The sequence below is a fragment of the Papio anubis genome, chromosome 2 (genome assembly GCF_008728515.1).
Source record: "Papio anubis isolate 15944 chromosome 2, Panubis1.0, whole genome shotgun sequence".
In the NCBI taxonomy this organism is placed as follows: Eukaryota; Metazoa; Chordata; class Mammalia; order Primates; family Cercopithecidae; genus Papio; species Papio anubis.
In genome coordinates, this window is record NC_044977.1 from 123,532,908 (window position 1) to 123,560,227 (window position 27,320).

A 27,320-nucleotide genomic window follows, 5' to 3' on the forward strand; every position below is an offset into this window, starting at 1 on the left:
GATGCTGGATTTCAAAGGGAAGATACGTTAAAGCAAAGAGGGACAAAAGTGATTTGTTGTTGGAAACACTCATCAGAATTTGCATAAATAGACTGGCCTTCTGAATACTTTTTTTTTTTTTTTTTTTTTTGAGACAGTCTCACTCTGTTGCCAGACTGGAGTGCAGTGGTGCAATCTTGGCTCACTGCAACTTCCGCCTCCCGGGTTCAATCAATTCTCCTGCCTCAGCCTCCTGAGTAGCTGGGATTATAGGCATGTGCCACAACGCACAGCTATTTTTTGTATTTTTGTAGAGATGGGGTTTCACCATGATGGCCAGGCTGGTCTTGAACCTCTGACCTCAAATGATCCTCCTGCCTCGGCCTCCCAAAGTGCTGGGATTACAGGTGTGAGTCACTGTGCCCAGCCATGAATACTTTTAAGTACTGATCTCAATATTAAATTTGGCGGATTCTAAGTGTCTACTGATAAAGTCTTAGTGCACTTTTTTCAAGTAAGTTAGAACATTTAAGTGAAAAATTTTCTCAATTTTCTAAGCTACTTCCACATCTATTTTTAAATTTGGCTACCGCTGCTTGCTTCTTTATGATGTGTAATTTACTACAAAATTATATATTTAGTTGTTTTAGGATATCATTATTTTAATAATTCTGTGTTCAAATACTTGAAAAGTTTGAGAAATGCTGTTATGAAAATCCAGTTTTGTCTGGGTACAGTGGCTTATTCCTATAATCCAGCACTTTGGTAGGCTGAGGCGGGGGATGGTTTAAGCCCAGTAATTCGAGATTAGCCTGGGCAATATAGGAAGATCCTGTTTCTGCACAAAAGTTTTAAAATTAGCCAGGCATGGTGGCACATTCCTGTAGTCCCAGCTACTTGGGAGGCTGAGGTGGAAGGGCCTGTGAAGTTGACGGTGAAGTGAGCTGTGATCACAGCACTGCATGCCAGCCTGGGTGACAAGGCAAAACTCTGTCTCAAAAAAAAAAAAAAAAAAAAAAAGGAAAGAAAGAAAATAATAAAAAAATTACAGTGTTGTTACTTTGAATATTGTTCAGCATATCAAAAAAAAGAAAAGGCTAACGTTATGTTGCTCAAGATTAACAATGGAAACTGCTTTCTCAAAAGATAGGATGAATTCAAAGCCAACATTTACTGTGATATGTGTTTCTGAGCAATGATGGGCACAGAGACCTATCTCATTTATCTTTGCTTTTCCAGTGTTTAGAAGCAGTACCTGGGACAGAGTAAAGCCTCAGAACATATTTGCACATTACATAGAAATTGTATGGAAAAAAAAAGAAATGATTTTTTTCAAAAAGCACTTGATAATTTTGTTAAGTGGCTTCAAGATACTGTCTCAAATTTTATTTCTGTCACTAATTTTCTTTCTCTCTTTTTCTTAATGAACTTTGAGTCATATGATTTTCTTTTTCCCCAGAATTCTGCTGCTCTTTCTGATTCAATGCCACCTATTCCCAGGACCCTTGCTTGGTAACTCAAGGTTATAGGTGAATATCTCCTTTACCCATCCTGTTTACAAATGAGCATACATTACTGTAGTGTCAAGAAATTTATGCAACACGCTGTGTTGGGAAATGTAAGGCTACAGCATTAGTGAGGTATCATCCCTGTTCTTAGGAGTTAATCTAGTGGGAGAGAGAGATACACAGACAACTAATTACATTACAAAGAAGGAAGAAAAAGTGCTGTGGTTAAAGTCTGAAAAAAATGCTGTGGTTGCAGAGTGAAAGGAATAATTAATTCTAACTGAGAGGATGAGGAACAAAGAAGGAAAGAAACTAATATCTGTTGAGAGCTTAAAAGGTGCCAAGGGCAGGGCCAGAGCTTTCCCGAGGCTTTGAGAGGAAGTTCCCTTTACACAGAGCCAGCGGGTGTTTGGGGCTATCCTGAGAAGGCATGAGGTCAAGAGGCAAGAAGCTGATGGGAGAAACATCCTCTCTTTCTCTTCCTGGAGAGATGAGGGCTGGAACAAGGAGCAGTGAGGACTTGAGAAGGCTTGGATGGAAATGAGGTTGGTAAAGTAAAACTGATTTCAATTGAAGTGAGGAGGTGGAGGGAGAATTTAGGCAAAGATTAATGAGTAAGAACAGGCTTCAGTGTGAACAGTGGGCAAAGAAAGAAAGAGGAGTTAGAAGAAAAGGAAAAGGGAGATCTATATGTTGGTGGGGATAAATTGTGGGGGGGAAGGAGAATGGGGATAATGATCATAACTGCCTTGTAGGGTTGTTTTGAAGCTTAAACAAGACAATGAATGTAAAGTTTTAGTGCCTAGCACATGGCGACTACTCAAAAAAAGTTAATTTTTCTTCTTTTTCTTGCCCTTTTTATTATTATTAGCTGAACCAGTAATGACACTGCAAGCAGTTTTATCATTAGATTTATTATATTATGGTATACTGTGTTTTTCTCACATTTTCAATGAGTTGGAAGCTTTTTTGGACCATCTCTGTTTTATATACATAGAAACTAAGACAAAAAGAATATAAGGAATTGATTCCTATCCTATAAGAATAAAACATTTTCTGTGTGTAAAACATACAATTCCAGAATTTCATGCTCTTTTCTTTGGCTAATCATATTGTTTCATAATATGTATCCTACTTTGTAGAAAATATAATAGTAAAAAATTGTCCTTAAATAATATAAAAGGGAGGTCTATATTTATGTTGGTGGCAATAAATTGTGGGGGAAGGAGAGAGCAGGGATCTGGGTGTGGACTGTGAATTGTGATAAAGACACAGATTGGTGTGTCTATTTAGTGGGGAGAATTATTCAGTCCCAAAGTGTCGAAGACCAGTGGATGTATTAGCTTACTCTGCCCTCTGGGTACTTAGGGTTCCACTATGCTGGCAGGTGTTGGCTGATCCCTATAGGAGAAGGGAGCAAGTGTCAATCTGCTTTTTGGCCTTCTAAAGGTGATTAAACTGTCACCATCTTGATTTTCACAATATCATAATAGATGCATGGCAAGCAAGAGGGTAAATTTCATCAGTCAAGAGACTAGTTATGGATTTTACAGTGCTGCAGAAATTAAGCTGAAAATTAACCACACAGTTACAGAGAAGGTTAGAGCCTCTTAAGACTTTATGATGAAGAATTATTTCTAATGCTATAATTTTATAGCAAGAAAACTGTGTCAATTGATTAACTTCTACTGTAATTTGTTAGCTGCTCATTATACTTTCCTGTTTTGACTAATGAAAACATTTAGAGCTGCAACTTTATGGCAGCTAAGTAGGCCAGGCAGCTTGTCTGTCTTAGAATAATTAGAGAATTTTGCATTGTCGGCCAGTGGGATACCTACCTCTCATGGTGCATCTTTACAGAATGTTTTTCATATTTCCTCTTCCTTCCCTCATTAGTGTCTGTTGCTGAACTAAGCCCAACTCTCTAGAATATCATATAAAACATTTTACAAACATTTATGGGGCTGATCCAACAGATTTAAACTATTATTAACTTACTAACTAGGGTGGTAGGTAGACAAATTGTGTTCCCATGTAAGATAACTTAGGGGAACTCATAATATTGGGGTTAAAACTGTTTTCCTAACTTATAAGAAGGGCTTATCTAAGAAAAGCAAATCTGGTAAATATACCCTCTGTTCTGTGTGTGTGATACATATCTATATCTATATCTATATCTATCTATCTATCTATCTCTCTCTCTATCTATCTATCTATCTATCTATCTATCTATCTATCTATCTAATTCCACTCTTTTCCTTCGAGCCTAACTATGGCTTCAGAATCCTCTGAACATAGCACTATAAAGAGCAAGAAGTTGGAATTGGCATTAAAGATGAGCTAGACGGATAATTGCTCTGACTAGACTATAAAGCCTTCACGGCAGGCAACAGGTCACAATCTCAGCTAACTTGACAACCTCCACCTCCCAAGTTCAAGCGATTCTCCTGCCTCAGCCGCCCCAGTAGTTGGGATTACAGGCACCCGACCACATCCAGCTAATTTTTATATTTTTAGTAGAGATGGGGTTCCTCCATGTTGGCCAGGCTGGTCTTGAACTACTGACCTCAAGTGATCTGCCCGTCTCGGCCTCCTGAAGTGTGGCATTACCGGCGTGAGCCACCATGCCCTCCCTATTAGGCTATTAATAAATGGTTTTTTGAAAGAATAATGATAGATAGATGGATGAATAAATGAAAGCATAAATGAACTTTTCCATAATGGGTACAGGAACTCCCACAGGATGCTCTTCTCTCTGTTCTGTATGATGCCTCTAGTGAATACCAGCTCAGAGAATGTTAGAGCTGGAAGAGACCCTAGAGAAGATGTAATGCCAACTTTTTAGTTTACAGAAATAAAAATAAAGTGTGACAGGGACATCCATCTAAAGTACAGTGATACGGTTTGTCAGTGTCCCCACCCAAATCTCACCTTAAATTGTAATAATCCCCATGTGTCAAGGGCGTGGCCAGGTGGAGATAATTGACTCGTGGGGCAGTTTCCCCATACTGTTCTCCTGGTAGTCAGTAAGTCTCATGGAATCTGATGGTTTTATAAATGGGAGTTACCCTGCACATGCTATCTTGCCTTCTGCCATGTAAGACGTGACTTTGCCCTCATTTGCTTTCTGTCATGATTTTGAGGCCTCCCCAGCCAAGTGAAACTATGAGTCAATTAAACTTCTTTCCTTTAAAAATTAGCCAGTCTCAGGTATGTCTTCATTAGCAGTGAGAGAACAGACTAATACATGCAGTCTTTGAAGTTTGGGAGCCATTCTGTTCTCTTCCATGTGTTACTAATTGTGTGAGCTTTGGCATTTTCTTTGCTTTTTTTTTTTTCTTTTTTTTTTCCTTTTTTGAGACAGGGTCTTATTCTGTTGCCCAGCCTGGAGTGCAGTGGCACAATCTTGGCTTACTGCAACCTCTGCCCCCCAGGTTCAAGGGATCCTCCTACCTCAGCCTCCTGAGTAGCTGGGATCACAGGTGTGCACCACCATGCTGGGCTGATTATTTTTGTATTTTTACTAAGACACAGTGTCTCATCATGTTGCCCAGGCTGGTCTCAAACTCCTGAACTGAAGCCATCCACCCGCCTCAGCCTCCCAAAGTGCAGGGATTACAGGCGTGAGCCCCTGTGCCCGGCTTTTTGCTTCTTTATCAGTAAAATGGGGATAATGATCATATCTGCCTTGTAAGATTGTTGTGAAGCTTAAACAAGACAATGAACGTAAAGTTTTAGTGCCTGGCACATGGTGAATACTCAAAAAATGTTAATGTTTCTTCTTTTTCTCCTCCTTTTCATTATTATTAGCTGAACCAGTAATGACACTGCAAGCAATTTTATCATTAGATTTATCATATTATGTTATGCTGTGTTTTTTATAACATTTTCAACAAGTTTGGAGCTTTTTTGAACTATCTCTATTTTATGTACATAGAAACTAAAACAAAAAGAATATAAGAAACAGATTCCTATTATATAAGAATAAAACATTTTCTGTGTATAAAACATAAAATTCCCGGATGTCATGCTTTTTTCTTTGACTAATCATATTGTTTCATAAAATATGTCCTATATAATGTTAAAAGTCCTTAAATAATACAAATAAATTAAATACAAAAAATTAATAAAAAATGAGTGAAATGAACTGTCCTTTTATTAAAAAAAAATTCAACATTTACATTATGTATTCAAACTTTCAGTTCAGTCATTAGCTGGAGAGGGGGAAGTGAAAGGGAAAGTTTTAGTTGGCTTTGTGTTGGTTGCCAGGAAACATACAAAGGGATCAGAACAGATGAAACAAACAACTCCACATTGCTGGGAATGTGGCCTTCAGAGGCAAGTACTTCATTGGTAGGGAAACTTCGCAGCTTTGTCATCTAACTCTGCCAGACAAGAAAGTGGAGTTGAAAACTACAACATGTTAATGGCAGCAAGGTTAGCCAAAGAGATTTTTGGGAAGGTGATTTTCTAATGCATTTAAAATGAAGATTGGAAATTGTTTTCTGTGTCAGTTACTATAAATGTGGGGAAAGCTTTACACATTTTTAATCAAGCAAGGTTAAACAGAGTATAACGAAGGGGTAAAAAATGCCATTTTAAAACCATTCAACTGTAAATTTTGAAAATAAACTCTGGAATCAAATAAGTGAGGGGGTTGAGGGCTTTCATTTCCCAGCTCAGCTTGCCTCCTAATCACATGCCTTGAAAGGTTTGTACTTTCATTTTGGAATTTTATTGCTAAGTTGAGTTTCTTTTCAAAGGCACCTGTTGAAGGGAAAAAAGATCCAACCATCTAGAAATAGTTGAAGGCAGCTGAGAAAACGTGAAGCCATTATGAGTTGCCAGAAAGCTGCACTTGAGTTAAACACAGGGTCACAGCCTGGGCCAAAGAGCCCTGAGAGAACAGAAGATGTAACTGCATTTGAAGACTATGGCACAGGCCTGCTTGAAAACCAACTCAGCGTGTGTGACTTTGTAAAAATACAGAAGGCCTTTGAGGTAAGTGTGAAGCTTATTGACCAGATAGTTTGAGTTGTTCATGAAGGAGCCTAGAATGAAACACAGAGATACTTTTCTTTCAGCATTAAAAAAATATACTTAATGGTTATAGCACAGAATTAAACATAATTGGTTAGACCTAGATTTAACACAACATGCTTAGTAACTTTGCCCCCCAGTTCTTTGGGCCAAATAATATTCTTTAGTTTGAAATTGCTTCACTGAATTTCATTACTATCAAGAAAGAACTATCTACTCCTGGAAAAAAATTTTTTCTCAGAGTTCAACATATTTTGGGGAAACAAAAAATTACGGTTGTAAGTGAGGAAAGCCAGATCTCTAAGGTGACCTCCAGGAATAATTGTTCTTGCATTTAATACGGACATAGAACTCAGCAAATGCAAATACGCATACACAGTTTGCAAAAATTTCCTCCTGTCTCACTCACCCTAAGTGGCACAGCTCCTTTTCTAAGCTGATTTCGGCGCTTTGTTGTCTCAAGATCCCTTATGAGGGATGAGTCTCCCACTCATTTTGTAAATCCTGGAACAATGCCAATAAAAACAAAATTAGAATTTTTCATTTTAACTCTACATAAAAAATAAACCGTAGGAATTTAACTAACATGAATAATTTTCTTCTTTCTCTGTTAGTCAATTAATTTTGAATTCTGCAGCTACGCATAATGAACAGCATACATCAAAGTGATTTTTAGTTTCAAATATGGATAGAAAGAAGTGCTCTTCCATGATGTAGAATTTAGGAAGTCATGAGCCTCCAACGTTTCTACTATATTATGTTTGCTAAAATATGATCTAGGGGCTTCTTAAGATTGTCTGTGGTTGCTAGGAGTATCCATATTAATTTGAAATAGAAAATATTTTGGAATACCACCTGGGAATTAATAAAACATAATAAAAGCTCACAATATATTGGCCTGTAATAGGCACACATTTTTATCTTTAGATATCCACGAAAGAATATAACAAGTTGGGTTCCACCTGTATTGATAAATTAATGTCCCAATAGTGTCAATTATTTCTTTATAATAGAACTTATCATATTTAGTAGCAAGACATGCTCTGTCCTACACTTTTCTCATTTTAACTTTCATATATTTGCTGTTCACCCAACCTCATTTATCTGAAAGATTTCACTGCTGCTGCTCATGCCCAGTGCCCCAAGTAAATTTGGCATATTTTGATAGACATAGCAAACATTTTGACAGCTTGAGGACATTCAGTAAAATGTAACAGCAGATTATGACAGCTTTGACTCTGTAGTGAACAGAAATGTGGCAGTTTTGTTCTGGTGCTAAGAACATAAAGAATTTGAATGTTAGGGCCTATTAGGAGAGTCTACATTATAAAGTTGATGTGTTAGTGAAACTGCTACAGAAGGTTAGAGGTGGGTGTTCTTTCCAAACTAAAGATTAGTCTTGAGTGAACCCAAGTGAAACTGGAAAATTCAACCTCAAGTTTTAATTTAATTTTATTTTATGTTAAACATTTCAAAGGCCAGACCACTTATTTTTTCATTACCAGTTGGAAAAGCAGAAACTAATGGACCCAAGGAGAGAAGAGAAGGTAATTCAGAGCTTGTATGAACATAGACAGTTTTTTGAAAAAAAGAAATTGAGCTTTGCAGGTGTACCTTCAAAAAAAAAAAAAAAAAAAAAAAACAACTTAAGTTCATCCATTTTAGCAGACTCAACAGCCAGTGAATGGAATAATCCCATGGCAAATGTGCAGCCAGTACTAAAAGTTAGACCTTTGAGCCAACATGATTTCCAAACACAGCATGGACACCTAAATAAGAATGATGCACTAGACAGTTCTAATGGTATTCAGTCCATCTGTCATGAGTTTTAGGCCCAGAGGCCACAGGTATAGATTTTTGTAAAAGGATAAAATACCCTCAACAGCATTCCTGCAACTTCAAACTCTAAAGGCAGTTATTTGTGGTCCAATTACTAAGGACATGCTCTCAGAAATGTCAAGATTCTGGCACCAGATTCCCTTTATCTTCATTTTTTTTTTTCTTATACAGACTGCTTGTTTGGGGTTGAAGAGTTGTTAGATATTAGGTGAAGTCCATCTCCTTAAATAGCAGTGGCAATTCTCAAGTGAAAAAACAGGAAGTTGGGCCTTTGAATTACGCAGTAAATGTTTTACATATCTTTCCAAATAAAATATCACGTACCATATGAATTGTAGTAGTAACATTTAGGAATAAAGCAACTAGTGCTCATGTTCATTGTGCAATGATATAAATGGATCAGAATCATGCAGTGTTTCAGATCCGGGAGTCAGATTTCCTGAGCTTAAATCCCAGCTTTGACACTTACAATGTGACTCTGTGCAAATACTTAATCTCTCTGGGCCTCAGTTTCTTTTATTTCTAACATGAGGATAACAGAGTTTTCATGAGGATTAAAAGAGGTACTATATGGAAAGCACTTTAAAAAGTGCATGCCACAGAGATTAAGTGCTCAATTAACATTAGATATTACTTATTTAGTAAGTAGAAGTTAAACCATATGACCTCTGACAGTACCTTGATTCTAATTCATACATTTCTTAAAGGAAATTAAACTTCAAGTGACACTTGCTGCTATGTGTCTTCATTCCTATTAGTGGTGGAAAGAAGTAGAAAGAGTTGCAAAGACATAAATTCACATAGAAGAGTAAAAAACATAATTGTTCTATCTCTCATTTCATATTTTCTTAGCAGGCAAAAAGTCTAATTGATGTCTTGATTCTTTTCTTTGGAACAAATAAGTTACCCAGGTAGAAGGACAGAAAAGTAAATTGTGGATTTCATTTTCCTTTAAGTGATGGTGTCAAAAAAGGCATATATCAGCCTGAAGGGAGAGAAACTTGCATTATTCATGGAATCGTAAAATGGTTGTTACTCAAACTTTCCCGTAGCACTTACAATACTTAGAGAAATGACATGGTCTCTGGATGCTCATGTGATTTTGATGTCAACCGTATCTTACATTTTCTTTGAAACTACAAAAGCCAACTATTATTTGAGGAAGAGTAGTTGTGGTTTGCTGATTTTGTAGGAGTGGGGAGAAGTAGAAATTCTGGTCTAAGGAAAATGGAATTTTGGGAAAGCCATGGGTCCTAATATTTACTGAGAGTAAAGAGAGTCTGGCTATGTAGGTATCTGAGTATTTCTTTTTTTTACATTTTCCATTGTTGATCTCTGTATATCAACAATGGTTTAACATTAGGCCTTGATCCTAGATTAATTGCTCCTGTTTGCCCTGTGCTCCTGGGCTCTCCGGGTTAGGTCCTGAACTGCCTTTATCAGCAACTGTGTCTATATCTTCTCCTGGCATATCTGTTCTGGCCTGATTGTAAGCTGAGAGCTGGGGGCTGGCCCTACCCTGTCAGCTCCGTGCTATCATTTGGCCAAGTCCTGCTAAATCTTTAGCTTTAACTATAGCTAGAAGTGAAACCTCCTGAGCCACATGTAAAATGTGAGGTATTTATCCTTAAAGTAGGAAGGGCCAAATAGTTTAGTGTAAGAAAGGCATAGTAAAAATCCTAGAAAGAATGCCGCAGAGACTATTCGGTGAGAATTCTTAAAACAAATGTGTTTTGGAGGTGAATGAGATCTAAACACAATGCACTTATTCAAACTGAATCTCAAAAGACCAGAGAAGTTCAGTAGTCAATTCTGCAAGTTCTAGAATTGTGCTTAATACAATTACATTTAAAGAATTTTGATATTCTCATCCTTGATTATCTTTATAAAATTCCCAAAACACCTGAACAGTATCTTGGGAATTTTAGAAAGCATTCTACAGCAGGGTCTATGAACTGTGCTTGTTTGCTTCAAGACAAAGCTGAGAATGTTGATGTCCTGCCAGGAAAGTTAGGCTCTATAGGAATATAGAAAGTCAGATCGGGCCCTTTCTTATCTTCTTTTACTTGTCCTTCTTTCTGAACTGTCAAGCTTCCTCCAAATTTATGGAGGACTCGTCCTTCTCTAGGCCTTCACATTGTCCATTGTACCTTCACTACTAAGGTACCCAAATGAACAGGTCTTCCTAGACGTGTCTCATACTCCAAAACTATCCTCATCTCTTGCTTCTTTCCTTTCCACCCAGGCACCACCATCCCAAACACATAAATAAAATTACCCATTTTTGTTTCATTCCCTTTCCCCAGAACCTTTAGATGTTCTTGTCTCTGACAAAATGAGATGGTTCACAAAGTTCATTTAAAATTTTTTCTTAGATAGAACTGTTAAGGTGTAAAGCTGGATATTATACTATCCAACAATGTTGAGAATTAGAAAATCTTTTTTATAGTGTATGCAAACTGTGTAAAATATATAACATCTGCAACATGACAGAGGTATTATTTCCTGTTCACATAAAGTAAAAAGCAGCTATTTCTAATGGGCAAGCAATTGCAAGCAGGGATTCAGGTCTCAGGTTGTTCCCACCTTCTGCCTTCTACACAAGCCATGCATCAGCTGGTAGCAGTGGGGAGCACTGGGGAATTTTTGCGGTCCAGCTCACATCCCATTGGCTAGCACTCAGTCATATGTCTACATGTAACTTCAAGTTACTTCAAGTTGTATGGCAAATAGGGACAGCTGTGTGCCCACATAATGATCTCACCCGTGATCCTCTTAGAATTTTGTGCAAGGAAAACTTTCTTCTCTCCTAATGAACCAGCATGCTTCAGTTTGTAAATTATGGAGACTTTTGTGTCTAACTGCATTTTGTGTTCTGTCTTAGCTGCCAGGAAGTTCAAAGCTAAATTTAGTGTTCAACTGTTACAAACTTAGGTTTTCCTGGGACAATTATCTGCTATTTTTATTATATGATTCTTGTTCTTTTATCTTTAATAGTCAGTCCTATTGCCTATGTATCTTCTGTTGTAACTGAACTAAAATTCTTTCTGAAAATCAGTGTAGGTAAAAATCATGAATAAAAATTTAATACCTTTCAAGTATAGTAAGATTTTATAAAGCACTTATGTTGGCATCATGTTATTTGTTCCTTTACCAGGCTGAAATATAGGCATGGCATACATTTTTACTTCCCATTTACAAATAAGGAGATGAGGGACTAAAAATATTCAACTGAATTCCCCCATGGGCAGAGCCAGAACTCAGAGGCAGATTGTCAACTTTGGAGTCCATATATGGCATGACTTCCACTGGCCACAAGGTAACCTTCCTTTGGCACGTTGCTCTAAGGAGCATGAATCCAATAGGATAAAGATTTCCTAAACAAAATGCATGTTAAATTAATAGTGCACAGGCCCTGTGCTTTGCTAACTTGGAGCTAATGTATAATCAGCAAATACTCAACAACAGCTACAATGAAATCAATGTAGAGAAAGGGTGGAAGAATGAAAAGAAAATAATAACCAATTCCTTTTTTAAAAAATACTTTTTTTCTTTCTAAAGGCATCTCAATGGAGACTTGTGAGAAGGTAAACAGGTGAAGCTTAGTCTCACCTGTATATAGTAAATAGTTCATTTTGCTGCCTCAGTCAATTCATCATCTGTTCAACAAAGACAGCAGGTCATAGCATTTCTGACCCATCGCTTTTAGTGTAATCAAAATACCTATTTTTAATGGCAGCAGAAAACATTAAGGTGATAGCATGAAGACAAATCCAATACCACTGCAGTTGGCACAGTTAAAAATGGCAGAGGAATTCTGTGGTGGTTTTATCTGATTTCTTAAAATTCACGAAAAATGATAGCAAATGGCATCATCACCAAAACCCAAGGAAGTGAAGTTGTATCTCACTACAAACAAAAAATTTGCCTTTCCGAATCCTGCTGCCTTTGTGCTGAATTTTGTGACAAGTTCTAACAGTTACCTGCCTTTTCAACCCTCTCTGTGTACTTTTATAACAGGCACTTATAAAAATTAATCTGGATCAATGTGTGATGAAGAGTGCTTTTAGTAAACAAGTGTTTTAACCTTGAGTTTTGGCCAAAACTGAAGAAGTGAGGACAACCAAGAAAAACTTATTACACAGGAGGGAGGGAGAATGAAAGCAAAGATGTCTATTGCTGTTCATGTGTAGTGCATCAGCTTAGCCAGACCTGTGAACTAAGGGCACTGCTACTTTTGAAATTTTCCCGAGAGTTAAACAAGGAAAATGAATAAAAGAATGAAAGAACCATTATTTGTGGCATTTTGGCATCGTTTTTATCATATTTTGCCAAGTATAACATATTAATGATGACACAAGACACCCCCAGCTCTACTGCTAGAAATAGGAAGTCTCTAAACTGTCCTTTAGTGATTTCTGACCTTTTCCCAAGGCTCTGCCTGATACTTGTGCAGAAAAAAGTCCCTTGGGGTCTTTTCTCCCTTCATCATGTCTCACCAACATTCTATGGATGTGACTATTATGAAATCCTGGTTCTCTAGGCACCGACATCTCTGTCGAGGCATTACCAAAGACATTATTTTCCTCTACTGCTTCACTTTCCATGTGTGCATGCATACACCTTTCTCTAATCTTCTCAATACACCCAAAGCTAAATTATCACACTAGTTTTGCTACAGATGTGTACTCTTCAATATGTGCCACACTTGGTTATTTAAATAAAATAAGAATTTCATAAAATAAATTTCAGTTCCTCACAAGCACCAGCCATTTCAGGTACTCAGTAGCCACATGTGGCTAGTGGCTACTATACTGGACTGCAAAGAATATAGAACATTTTCATCATTGCAGAAAGTTCCACTGGACAATGCTACTTCCAACCCTTTCTCATGACTTCGTAATAACTTGTTCTGCTTCCTCACTTCTGGACATATATTTGTGACCAAGGAGCTGCTCTCAGCTCCTCAAGCCCCCTGTAAACACATCAGACTGCCCATGTCTTAGAACCCAGAGAACAAACTGATTCTTTGTCCCAGAGGTAGCAGAAAATATTTTCTTCACTCTAGTCTAAGACCTGTTTTTCCATGTTCCCTTCGTAGGACTGTAAAGAATGGGAAGATCTATTCCTTTCAGGGGAATCTTTCCTTCTTCCTTCTGGTGCAACTCCCCTCCTCTCAACTCCCAACACACACACACAGGTGTTTAGTCTGGATTTATGGTTCCAACAAGTCCACCACAAAATTATCTGACCTGGACCATTACCCAAAGCGTTTCAGTCATGCTGATCGTATTTTACTTACGTTTGTTTTAGGGCCTACCAGATGCTGGTGCCTCAGTCTGGAATATTTCTCTCCCATCCCCAACAATTTCCTGGCTAACTCCTACTCACATGCTTGTAAATACCACTGCCTTAGGAAAGCCTTCTCTTACCATGAAGGCAAGATTAGCACCCTACCTTGACCCTGTTTTCTCTTCTTATAACTTCCTATATGTTCCTTTGGTTGCTTTCATCTTAGATGCTCTGATTAGTGCAATGCCATTATTTGTTTAAAGTCAAATAGAAGTCCCAGGCAGGCTATGAGAGACAATTGAGTGTGAGAAAATCGCAACATAGATTCTGGAGGAGAGAGACCATGAGATGAGATATCTGGAGAAGAGAACAGACTGTTTAAGACTGGACTTGACAAAATTCTTCAAGGCTGTGGAGAAATAGCTGGAGTTGATTGATACAAGAAATAAAGCAGCTGAGTTATTTTCCAGAAGTAGAAGGAGAAGAAGTAAACAAACAAAAAAGGAGGGTATAGTTAGCCATATAAAATTTCATTTATTTTTATGATTCCTATTTAGCAATCCTTGTATTATTAAAATAAATAAAGCTGGGCATGGTGGCTCATGTCTGTAATCGCAGAACTTTAAGAGGCCAAGACCACCTTGGCCAGCATGGTAAAACTTCATCTCTACAAAAATATGAAAACTAGCCAGGTATGATGGCAGGTGTCTGTAATCCCAATTACTTGGGAGGCTGAGGCGGGAGAATCGCTTGACCCTGGAAAGCGAAGGTTGCAGTGAGCAGAGATTGCGCCATTGCACTCCAGCCTGGGTGACTGAGCGAGACTCAATCTCAAAACTAAAAATAAAAATAAAAATAACTAAATTAAATACATAAATAAAATAAAATAAAATAAATATAAGTAACACATTATTCTCATGGTAAAAAATCCAAGTTAAACATGAAATTTCCCCCTTAGCATGGCCCACCCTCTGTCATTATACTCCCCTGGGTAACTACTTTTAATAATTTCTGATATATTTTAAATGCATTTTTACAAATATATACACATATACATATCACATGTAGCTTTGTTTTATGTAGAATATATTTACATACATTATCATATTTTATATATTCAAGAAACAGTGCTATACAAATAGCAGCTAATCATGTGAAAAGGTACCCAAACCCATTAAGAATTTGATTTGATACTCTAATCAAGAAAGAAGACATTCTTTTTACAATCATCAGATTGGCAAATATTAAAAAGATCAATAACATTCACTGATGGCAAAGAACCAGGGGAATAGGCACTCTTACTAAGATTGTAAATTGACAAAACTTTTCTGGAAGGCAATTTGCCATTATATATCAAATATAAAATGTACCACATGTATACTTTTTAATCAGCAATTCTAATCCTCCCAGCTACCCCAAATACATTCTGAAGTACAGAAGAAAATACATGCAAAAGTATGATTGTAATATCACTTATAAACTAGAGTATTTACAATCCAAATATTCATCAATTGGATGAATAGATAAATTATGGTATACTCCTATTACTCAGCTATTAAAAAGAACAAGGGAGACTTACATAAGATTGCCAAGATTTGATGTTGAGTGAAAACAAGAAAATCACTTAATAGTGCATAATCATGTTCTAAAATAAAAAAGTACACATTTGTGTGGTGTAGAGGTTATAGAAAAAGAGAACTGTGATTGTAGTGGGGTAAGTTATAGCAAATGGGTTTGTGGGCACCTTATCCATACCATAATTCAATGCAAACATAAACATTCTTAAAATGCTGGTATATCTTCATAACCTAAAGACTCCGTGGTACTATTTCTAAATGTATGTCTAGCAATGCTGAAATTAAGAGTACTGAATTTAAAAGTAGTGCCTTTTATAGATACTATGTCCTTCTACTCAGAGCATTAACTTCCTTCCATTGACTTTTAGCATTAAGAGAGAGAACATAGAGAACCACCACTATGCTGTCTTTATTTTCAAAACAAACAAACAAAGGTGGTAGGGGTGGGATTTCTCCTTTTCTATTGGGTGATTTGCAGAGCCAGAACATTGTCCAACATGGTCTGGTAGCCAGTTTTTGTTTCTTTTCTCTAGTGAACAATTTAATTCTATTTTAACTTGTTTATAATTTCCCAAAGTTATTTTATACCTTATTATTCTATGATCTTGGCCATCATTCACTATTATGACCCCCTCCCCAAACTTGCTATTATCAGTAAAACAGATGAATATCTCTTTCTCAATATAGAAAAGAATGTTTACAATATATTTATCATTTACTCATTCTTACAACAGATATTCATTGAATGTCTACCCTGTGGCAGTTAAAAGCTGCTTGGACCCAGGCCTTCCTTTATGGAGGGCTATATTTTAAGTAAACTTCCCTAGGAACAAAGGCATTCTTCTGGATAACCATAATGCCATTTTTATACTCAGGAAATTCAACTTTATACATTACATAATGCAAAAGTTGATATTAAAATGTCCCTTGTTGTCCCAGTAATGTCTTTTATATAGTTCTTTTTAAAATCACAGATCCAATCCAGAATTATACATTTGCTTTAGTTGACACATCTCTGTAGTTTCCTTTAATCTTGAGGAGTCCCCTACTTTTTCTTGTCTTTCATGACATAAACATTTTTGAAGAATTCATGCCAGTTGTTTAGAACATCCCATAATCTGGATTTTCTTATTGATTCTTTACTGTTAGATTCACCTTCATCATTTTTGGAGAGAATATTGCGTAGTTATCTCCACTTCTTGTATGGCATGGAGAGTCCCATTATGTCACTTTTTCCCATTACTGGTGATGTTATAAGCTGGATCCCTTGATTAAAGTGGATCCACCAGAGTTATCCATTGTAAAGGAACTTGTAGGCTGATACTTTTATAGTATATTGTGAGTATTCTTCAACAATATTTCATCCATTGGTTTCACTACTGATTGATTATCTTTGCTGGAAACAATGACTGTACCGAAGGTTGAAAAATGGTGATTTTTAAATGCTATTGATTCTTCCTCATTTTCAGTGTGGCATTTCTCTTTCTGTAAGAGAAAGTCTTCTGTCCTTCTTCTCTTTCACGCTCTCATTCTCTCTCTCTGCCTTGAGTCTGACCACAGATTTATGGATTCATTTATTCTATTCAATGTGCTGTTTTCTATTATGGTCATTATTTTATGATACTCAAAATGCCCCAAATTTGGCTAGTGTGAGACCCCTTCAAACCATCTCTTATATCCTTTTGACATATTTTCTTCAATCTCTTATTACTGCTTTGCTTTCCGGCACAAGATGATGTCACTGCCCAAGACCTGGAACCAGCTATTTCTCAAAGGATCCCCAGTTCCATTTATTGGAGAATGGCATTTAGAGTAACAGGATCTGGGTAGTACTGTGTTCATTGCTATTAGGGGTGTCATTGCTTCCAGGTCCTTTCAGTTGACATAGCTAGGATATATGTATACCTCTCTAAATCAATCTTTATATTTATTGATCTATACATATTTTTAAAACTAATGAACGTATACTAATACTTCCAATTCAATTCAAATACCACAGGGTTCTTCCCCTCCCTCTGTCACTCCATACTTGTATCATTTGTATTTCCATGCTCTCACATTTTGAACCTCTGTTCTAGCAGCATTAAAATGTTTATTCATATGCTTTATTCTATAATGTACATGAAATAGTATTGGAACTATTACATCAATACTACTCTAAAGATGAAAGTAAAATTCAAGACTTATTTGCAGGTTTTTTTTTTTTTTTTTTGCATTATATTGCATTAAGGGCACATGGGTTAGAGAACTGGGCTTATAGATGATACTAAAATTATTTTATCTTATTGTGTGGTTGTATAAGCTTGTTACATGGTTAGGTGAGTATATATACATAGTAAATTTTAGAATTTAAAAGTTCTTTGTTTTGATTTTATTTTGTTGACTATATGAAACATTTTTATGGTTCTCAAGACAAAACAGTATAAAAATGCATATTTAGAAAAATGTTATTATCTTTCCTATCCTTTTCTTCCCATCCTCTCATTCTGCATTGATAATGATTTTCATTAACTTCTGAAAATTTTTTCTGTGGTTCTGTTGTTTTAAATACATGTTTCTCTATGTGCATTTTTTTTTACCTTCTCTCTCACATAAAACATAGCATACATTTATTCTCTGTGGCATTTTAATTGTATTTGATTAACAATGTATCTCCATATAAGTTGATAGAGAGTATTTTCATTTGTTTAACAGCTGTATTATACTGTTTTGTTAAATGTAGTTTGGTTCATTCAACCTCTGTCATATTCATGGACCTGTAGGCTGTGTTTTCCCCCAGTGTTTAATTCTGAAAATATTTAAATCTAAAGAAAAGAGGAAAAACAGATTATTTCTGAGGGAAAATGAATTGTTATTTAGACATGTTGTTTTGAATTATCTATACAGGACTTCCAAGTTAATATATCCAGAAGGGAAATAGGATATAAATATTTAGTGCTCAGAAGAGAGGTCTAGATAAAGATATTTCTTTGGGCATTCTCAGCAATTAGACCATGTTTGAAGCCTAAGAAATTGGGTCATATAAATCAGCTAGGGTATATGATGGGAGAAGGGAACAGGTCATAGGGCCAAAAGCTAATACCTCATCCTGTCTTATCTTTGTTTTATCTTTCTGTAAGTACCACAGAAAAAGTGGTACTTACAAGAGATACTGAGAAGGAGTGATCAGAAGTGTTGCTGAGAAACATAGTGTAATGTAAACCAAGGAAAGCAAATGTTCTTAGAAGTAGGGAAGAGTCAACAGAGGCAAATTCTGCAGAGATACATATTAAAAACACATAACTCATGGGTGAGAGTCTTCCAAACTTAGAGAGATGGAATCATTGGCTCGAACCCTTATGCCATAATATTGGAAATCCAAAGCCCTTTCCAAATTTCTGCAAATGTAAAATCACCTCTGCCTGCCCTCCGTTGCAGCTGCCATCTCTCTTCTCTATCAGACTGACACATGCCTGAGACTCAGCTCCTTATGTAGTTATTCAAGACTTTCCATTCAGAAAGCATTTACAAGTCAAGTAGATGCAACTGAAGGTTTTTGGGAAGTAGGTGTGTGGGTTGGAGTGGGAAATATGTCAGAAACACACAGATACTCCCATTATTAAAATAATTTTAGCCATATTGCCTGTGGGGTTTTCTCAATGGCACTTTATTACTATGCAACCCTCTGCCATCTTGGAGTCTCCCATCCTTTCCACCTCCCATTTCAGCCACCGTTTCCTTCTCTCTCCCTCTGTCTAATCGAATAAAGAAATCAAGAAAAACAAACACTAAATTAGTTTCCTCTTTTTTTACAGCAGCTTGATCCCTGTTCTTTCTTGATTGGGGTCTTGCACTTAACTCAGGTTTCATTTTCCAACTAAATGGGAACCTCAAGTTATTTTCCCAAACAAAGATATTTTGGCACTAAACATTAACTTGGTACATTTTCACTTTTATCAGATGAGAACCAGAAAAAAAATGTATTGAAATGTTTAGCCACAGGATTTTTGGTCTTCTTGTTAAGAGCAGCTTCAGTGGAGCTGCTAGATTGCAATAGGTTGAGTAAGCTGGAGGTGAAGAAATTGAGACAATGTGAGAACATGATTATTTCAAGTTGGGTGAAAGAAGGATGAGACAGTAGCAAAAAGCAGATGGCAATGTCAAGGGAAGATGGTTAATCGAATGACTTGATCATGTTTAAATGCTGATGAAAAGGAGTCAATAGAGAACAAGAGAGAATAACAATAGAAGAGATTCTCTAGGTGGCAGGAGAAGGATGTATCCAGAACACAGAAGTTCTGCTGTCACAGGGGAGAAGGAGATGGCTGCAGATACAGGTCATTATATATTTGGGTGTAAAAACATTAAGGATATTTTGACCTAATTGATTCCTCCATTTCTTTCTCCCCCTTTTCATTCTCTATCTTTCGCTCCTTTTCCTTGTGGGTTAGGAGTCAAATTTCTTTATTAGGAAGAGAAGGGAAATGATAAAGTAGGAGTTTAAAAGAAGTAGAGAATAAGAGTGAGAGTTCAGCAAGAAAACGTGGAAGCATTCCTAGTATTATAGAGGGACATTTGAGGTTGGAGATCATTATTTTGTTGTGGTGACATCATTCTGCCCTATCCATTAGTGTTCAGCAGCCTGGGTATAGGCACAGAGAGGATACTTTTCCAGTGCTGTGTTTTGCCAGATATCTGGGGTGAAAGGATGGCACAACCAAAGAACGAAGATAATTACCAGAGATTGGTTGAAGTGTGATCTTTGGTTTGAGAAGGATGTGACAGTAAGAAAGAGCTGATAGTTTGGTGAAAAGATTCCCCTCAGAACGTGGATTAGAATCTTTCTGACTTTTTATGCTTATCTTATCGATTCAAAGTTTATATGTGAAATGTAAGTATATCATTATAAAGCTTTAGGCTTCTAAATAGATAGCTTTTATCAAAATAGTATGAGATTATTTGGGAGTATACATTCAAACCTCATATTTTTCTGGTTTGTTCATGACTGTGTTATCCTAAAGAAAATCAGATTTTGTTGAAGCCAGTGTATTTGAAGTGTGATAAAAGTGGTTAAGAATTGGAAATTCTTGGTTCTAGGTCTGTTTCTGCCAATAGTGAACTATGTGACCTCAGAGAAATCTTTTCTTAATAAGCCTGAACATCGGTTTCTTCCCTTTAAAGGAAGGGTTTGGTGTAGATTCTCTAAACTTTCTTCTAGCTCCAACATGGTATGAATCTATGATCCTATGGATGCATAAACTTCTTTGCCATAATCATGGTCTCCAACAAAGGAATAGCAATTTAAAAAAATATGTCTTTGTATTGCTACAGTGAGATTTCCAAATGAAAATCAATGTAGCTCAGCTCTCTGTTGGCTGCACCATTTCACTGGTCACTCTTATTCCCCCAAGTTTCTACCCTAGGCGCAAAAGATGATAGTGATAAACTACACTTTAGATCCATAGCAGATATTGAAGAATTTCACAGACTTAGAGAAAATTATTAAGAACAATTATATTTCTCAGGGGTGATGATCATCTTCATTTAAAAGAGAAAGATTTATTGAGTTTTTCCTCCTTCAGCTTTGATTCACTTCTAATTCACCAGCTAGATAGGAAATCGAAATGTTGAATTATTGACTTGTGAGAGTTTGGTTCCAAACCTTAAATTCAGTCAAGGTTTGTGTCTTTGTTAGTTACAAAACTTTAACTTTATTCAAACTGATGGGCTCTTGAATAATTGATAGTATAGTAAAAATGAAAATTAAATTCTACTAAAATCTATTGAAGCAAGAAAAAAAGAGTGCTATGGACCTTGACTAGCAGACTAATTTCCCCTGTTCTGTTGTTCATTTTCTCATAAATGTTCATTAGTAGGTAAAAATTGCAGGGGATGATATAAACTGATGCATCTCTTTTGCAATAACATATCTAATCTTCTCCTCCAGGAGACGTTCACAGAATTTGACAGCAAACCCTAATACATATTCATAACCAATATGCTTTGTAACCAAGGGAAATTGAGGCAAGTACAACAGAATGAAGCATGAGAAACCAGCATGTTAATTTTAAATGTAATTATAGTTATAGGGGAAAAGGCTGCATATTGATAGCGTATACTCATTCAGCTGTCATGGAACATTAAAGAAAAATCATGCCAAATGTCTGACAAAAGAAATATTAATTTTGGTGAAGTGTTGATAAAACTAGCAGCTTATGAAGAAAATAAAATTTTGAGATCCTATTATGAGCAATTTTTCGTGTAGATAAAAAAAGCATTGCAGCATTCTAATGATCTGAAATAAAATCAGACAACTTCAAAATTATGGAAAGGTATCTAGTCCATACAAAATACGTTTTAATGGAATGTTTCAGCATGCTTAAAGGCTACATGCCATTTAAAATTAGGAAAAGCAATAGTTAATGTGATGCTTGTAATCTTATTACTTTTGGTAACCTAAAAACATGTGTTATTAGTAACCAGCACACCTAGTCTCTACATTGAAGTGTGTGTATTCAAAGAGCATTGATCTTGTCGTCTTGTTCAAAGTAATTGGTAAAGAGTAAGTCAAACTGTTGCTGTTTGCTGCTGATATGACTCTGTACCCAGAAAACACTAAAGACTACTCCAAAAAGCTCCTGGTACTGATAAAATAATTCAGCAAAGTTTCCAGATACAAAATTAATGTACACGCATCAGTAGCTCTCCTATATACCAACAGCAACCAAGCTGAGAATCAAATCACGAGCTTAACTCCTTTTACAATAGCTGCAAAAGAAAAAATAGAATACTTAGGAATATACCTAACCAAGGAGGTGAGGTGAAAGACTTCTACAAGGAAAATTACAAAACTCTGGTGAAATAAATCATAGATGACACAAACAAATAGAAACACATCCCATGCTCATGGATGGGTAGAAGTAACATTGTGAAAATGACCATACTACCAAAAGAAATCTGCAAATTCGAAGCAATTCCTATCAAAATGCCACCATCATTCTTCACAAAACTAGGAAAAACAATCCTAAAATTAATATGGAACCAAAAAAGAGCCCACATGGCCAAAGTAAGACTGAGCAAAAAGAAGAAACCTGGAGGCATCATATTACCTGATTTCAAACTATACTTTATGGCCATAGTCACCAAAATAGCATGGTACTGGTATAAAAATAGGCACATAGACCAACAGAACAGAATAGAGAACCCAGAAATAAAGCCAAATACTTACAGCCAACTGATTTTCAACTAAGCAAACAAAAACATAAAGTGGGGAAAGAACACCCTATTCAACAAATGGTGCTAGGGTAATTGGCAAGTCACATGTAGGAGAATGAAACTGGATTCTCATGTCTCATCTTATACAAAAATCAACTCAAGATGGATCTAATACCTGAAATTATAAAAATTCTAGAACATAACATTGGAAAAACCATTCTAGATGTTGGTTTAGGCAAGAATTTCATGACCAAGAACCCAAAAGCAAATGCAATAAAAACAAAGATAAATAGTTGGGACATAATTAAACTAAAGAACTTTTGCACAACAAAAGGAACAGTCAGCAGAGTAAACAGACAACTCACAGGGTGGGAGAAAATCTTCACACTCTATACACCTGAAAAAGGGCTAATGTCTAGAATCTACAATGAACTCAAACAAATTAGCAAGAAAAAAAGAAACAATCCCATCAAAAAGTGGGCTAAGGACATGAATAGACAATTCTCAAAAGAAGATATACAAATGGCCAACAAACATATGAAAAAGTGCTCAGCGTTACTAATGATCAGGGAAATGCAAATCAAAACCACAATGTGATACCACCTTACTCCTGCAAGTATGACCATAATAAAAAATCAAAAACTAATACATGTTGGCATGGATGTAGTGAAGAGGGGACACTTCTACATTGCTGATAGGAATGCAAACTAGTACAACCACTATGAAAAACAGTGTGGAGATTCTTTAAAGAACTAAAAGTAGAACTAGCATTTGATCCAGCAATCTCACTACTGGGTATATACCCAGAGGAAAAGAAGTTGTTTTACCAAAAAGATATTGCCCAAGCATGTTTACAGCAGCACAATTTGAAATTGTGAAAATGTGGAAGCCACCCAAACGCCCATCAATCAACAAGTGGATAAAGAAACTGTGATATACATATATGTGTGTGTGTATGTGTGTGATATACATATATATATATATATATACACACACACATACACACAATAGAATACTACTGAACCATAAAAAGGAATGAATTAATGATATTTGCAGCAACCTGAATTTAACTGGAGACTATTATTCTAAGTGAAGTAACTCAGGAATAGAAAATCAAACATCGTATTTCTCACTCACAAGTGGAAGCTAAGCTATGAGGATGCAAAGGCATAAGAATGATACAATGGACTTGGGGGACTCAGGGAAAAAGAGTGGGAAGGGGTTGAGGAATAAGACTATAAATTGGGTTCAGTGTATTTTGCTCGGGTGATGGGTGCACCAAAATCTCACAGATCACCACTAAAAAACTTACTCATGTAACTAAATACCACCTCTTTCCCAAAAACCTATGGAAATAAAAAAATTTTAAAAAATTTAGTGGTGAGTACTAACAATAATGTTTGGCATGGAACCGACGCTTAATAAACATTTGTTAACTGAACAAATAAGTATACCTATGCTGTGCTGCTTTATATGGTATACATCTTTAATATACATTTATTAATGAATAGATCAATAGGTGGAAGGATGGATGGATGTATTTCTCCCAGTGGCTTACAACTTATCATTTGACATTTATTTTCAGTTTCTGGAAACAAATACTCACCAATGACTTAAGGGCAGTAAACCTTGGGTCAGTGAAATGCTAACCCACTGACAACCGTTGACAGAAGAGAAAATACCCAGACCAAGTTGGATTGTGCTTTCTCAATAGTGTTGAACTGGGACTTTTGTCTTGGCCAAGTTCTTATTTGCAGAGTAGGAGAAAAGAAAGTATTTCTTTCCTCATTTCATTATGAAATATGCTATTGGAAAGAGGGGACGAAAATATAAACAACATTTCTAAGGGTTGGCAGATTTTGAAAGATAAAATGTCCGCTTTAGAAATATATTTTTCCTCCAGAAAGTAAGTAATATTTAGGCTTATTTAATAGAACTATACTTTAGCAACCAATCGATAAGTCTTAAGAAGAATAATACCACACCTTTATGAGGGTCTTGAGTACAGGCAACCTCCTACTTTGTTGATGGGAATGTAAATGTATTCAACCTTTTAGAAGAGGATTTGGCAAAATATATTTAAAAAACTTTCAGGACATGTAAATTCTTTGATTCAGTAATTATGCTTCTAGAGAATTTCCCTTAGGAAATAATTGGACAGCTTAGCAATGATGTGTATGTAGGAATATATATATGTTGCTGGGTTGTTTATATAAAATTGTAAAGCATTGGGAACGATTGAAATTTTTAATAATGGGATTATAAATAATTGTATGTCTTCACTATAAAATATTGTGCAGTCATTAAAAATAGTAATAAAGACCAATGTATATTGTAAGAGGCATAGCTTTATGGTATGATATAAGTGGAAAAAGCAACATAGAAAGATATGTATGTATATCATGATGCTATTTTGTAAATAATAAGTGGTCATTTCTGTTTCTGCCTAGAAATAAATCTGAAAGGCTGATGGCATTATAAATGATTTTAATTTTTAAATTATCTTCATTTTCTATAATACACGTGGACTCTTTTGTGCAAAAAATAAACATTTGTAAAAGTATGTTGGCACACTCAAGTTGCCAATGGCACATGATCTCTTCTTAATGGCAAAAATGCCTGTCGAGTGTCAAGGTGTTTTTTTTTAAAGTTTTGCACTTATGGTTAGAGCTCACTTTTCATATAAATTATGGTTAAATCCAAATCTTATAAAGCTCAGAGCTGAAGGAAATTTTAGAGTTTATGCTTTTTCTAAATAGACAGGCAGCTCACTAGAACTGACTGTAACTGCAAAACATGCTTTTTAGGCAAAAGGAAATGATTTTCAGAATATTCTTTGAAAAGAATTCAGGAAGGCAGGAACATTTTCAAAAGGTCTAAAGTTGTGTCTAGTGATATAATCAGCTGGACATTCTGAGTATATTAGCTTTCTGGCTCTTGCCACAACAAGTGTAGACAATTTAATAACTGGTTATTTTCTTAGTAGTTAAATAGATATAGCAAAATAAATGTACAAACATTGTACTAGGAAGAGCTGAATGAGATTATGTTTTCTAATGGCTCATATACTTTTCACCTTTATTAGAAGAGGAGTTCTAACAGAGGCATGAGCACTAATTATTACCTCAAAAAGACCATATAGATAACATAGATTAATAAAAATCAAAGGACATATCTTTAAAACACTATTAAGTAGTTTTTATTTGAAAGCCTACATTTGAATGGGAGCACATTGTTTATTGGAATAATAAAGATTTTATTAAAGCCATAGTAATTAAACTTTTCATTGAAGGAAATGAGAATTATTTTACGCTCTATGTTTTATAATGAAGTAAAATTTCCTGAAGTCCTAATATTTCCCTATCTATATTAAGTGTATACTTGTGAATTCATCTGTTGTAGATGCGTCAGCAATAATTGATGCTTGAATAGAGTTGTCTAATGTAAAGAAGATGGCCTTCATACAGATTATCTTTTTGGTACTTCATGCAAACCCTGAGAGAGGTCATGACTGGCTTAAGGGCATACAAATGTTATGTGTCAAATCCAGGCATAAAGCCCAGACATTAACTAAATTAGCACTAATTTGAAGATGTATGTCTGTATATGCATGTGTATGTATATCCCTAAAGACAGCTCAATGGTAAATTATTTCGCCACTCAGTATTGAATCCAATGCAAACTAAGAGTTTGTAGCAACTAAATGATGCTCTATGCAAGTTCCTTTTTAGATTGAAAGGTTATCTTTGCTTTCTTTCTGTGGAATTACTTTCCGCCAGTAAGTCCAGGATGGGGATATTTGGCTCACAGAGCAGCACTATGAGTGGCTAAAGACAAGACAGAAGCTGGGATTGCTCACATGGATGAAATGTCGCTCTTGTATATGTGAAAGAGCCATGGTCCTGGGAACAGGTAAACTTTACTTTCACCAGGCTCACTTAGGACAGCTTTATATTTGTGCCTTTAAAGAAGAGCAACTGAAACAGTGTGTATGGTTGTTTCTTTTTAAGACAAAAATTAGATCTGCTGCTATGATGATAATAGTCATAGAAGCAGAGAGTTTCAGACCATTCTGCTGGTACAGTCTCCTGCACCTATTCTCTGGGCCCCTAACAAATCTTTAAGAACTATCTAGTTAGTAACTAGCCACCCTGGTAGAGATCACTAATATTAGTAATTATGAACGTCTCCAAAGCCTTACACACACACACACACACACACGAGTTTGACTAAATTCTCAGAAAACCATCATTGCTGACATGACGACTCAATTTGTAATTTTTCTATTCCCCAAACCCTTTAGCAGGGCATTAACATTTATTGAATATAAATGTGCTATACATACATTAAATTATCCCATGTGCTATATGTACATTAAATTATGAATAGATCTTCATAACAGCACTAGGAATTCATTATTATTATTCCTACTTAGAGGTGCCATAATTGGGGCTAAGACTTAGAGCTCCACCTTCTTCACAACCACACGATTTCCCAACCACAGTGTATGATATATATAGTATGAAGACATGAATGAATTAATTCTAGTCCCAGAGGGTGGGAGTCACTGATAAAACAAGAATTAATTATGTGGTAAAAGTTAATGCATTTGTGCTTTTAAGCTTGTATAAAAGATCAATTACCTTAATTGTACATTTAACTAATTTATTCAAGTTGGCATATGATAGAATTAATAAACAACATATTAATCAAAGCATCATGCTTCTTCAAAAAAGTTAGGATTTTTTAGTAAAAATAAACTACTAGATTTTAACTGAAGGTATGGCTAAAACATGGTTTCATTTTCAAACTTAGCAAGCTAATGGGTGAACAATGGATAACAGAACTGCCAGGGATATCATACAATTGTACTTTTTGAGCCAAATTTCAT

At 35.9% G+C, this 27,320-nt stretch overlaps 1 protein-coding gene across 5 annotated transcripts in view; it reads left to right on the plus strand.

Annotated features, from left to right (window-relative positions):
- Positions 1 to 1,021: 1,021 nt before the first annotated feature.
- WDR49 (WD repeat domain 49) overlaps positions 1,022 to 27,320 on the plus strand; it is a 194,064-nt gene continuing 167,765 nt past the window's right edge. For 2 of the 5 annotated variants that reach the window (XM_031663598.1, XM_031663602.1), the window contains exons 1-2: positions 5,622 to 5,924; positions 6,251 to 6,488. In XM_031663598.1, the coding sequence (XP_031519458.1) occupies positions 6,324 to 6,488 (165 nt within the window). In that variant the 5' untranslated portion in view covers positions 5,622 to 5,924; positions 6,251 to 6,323. Of the gene's footprint in view, positions 2,033 to 5,621; positions 5,950 to 6,250; positions 6,489 to 11,523; positions 11,686 to 27,320 lie in introns of those variants that run through there. The other 3 variants (XM_031663599.1, XM_031663600.1, XM_031663601.1) reach the window with 3 other exon arrangements.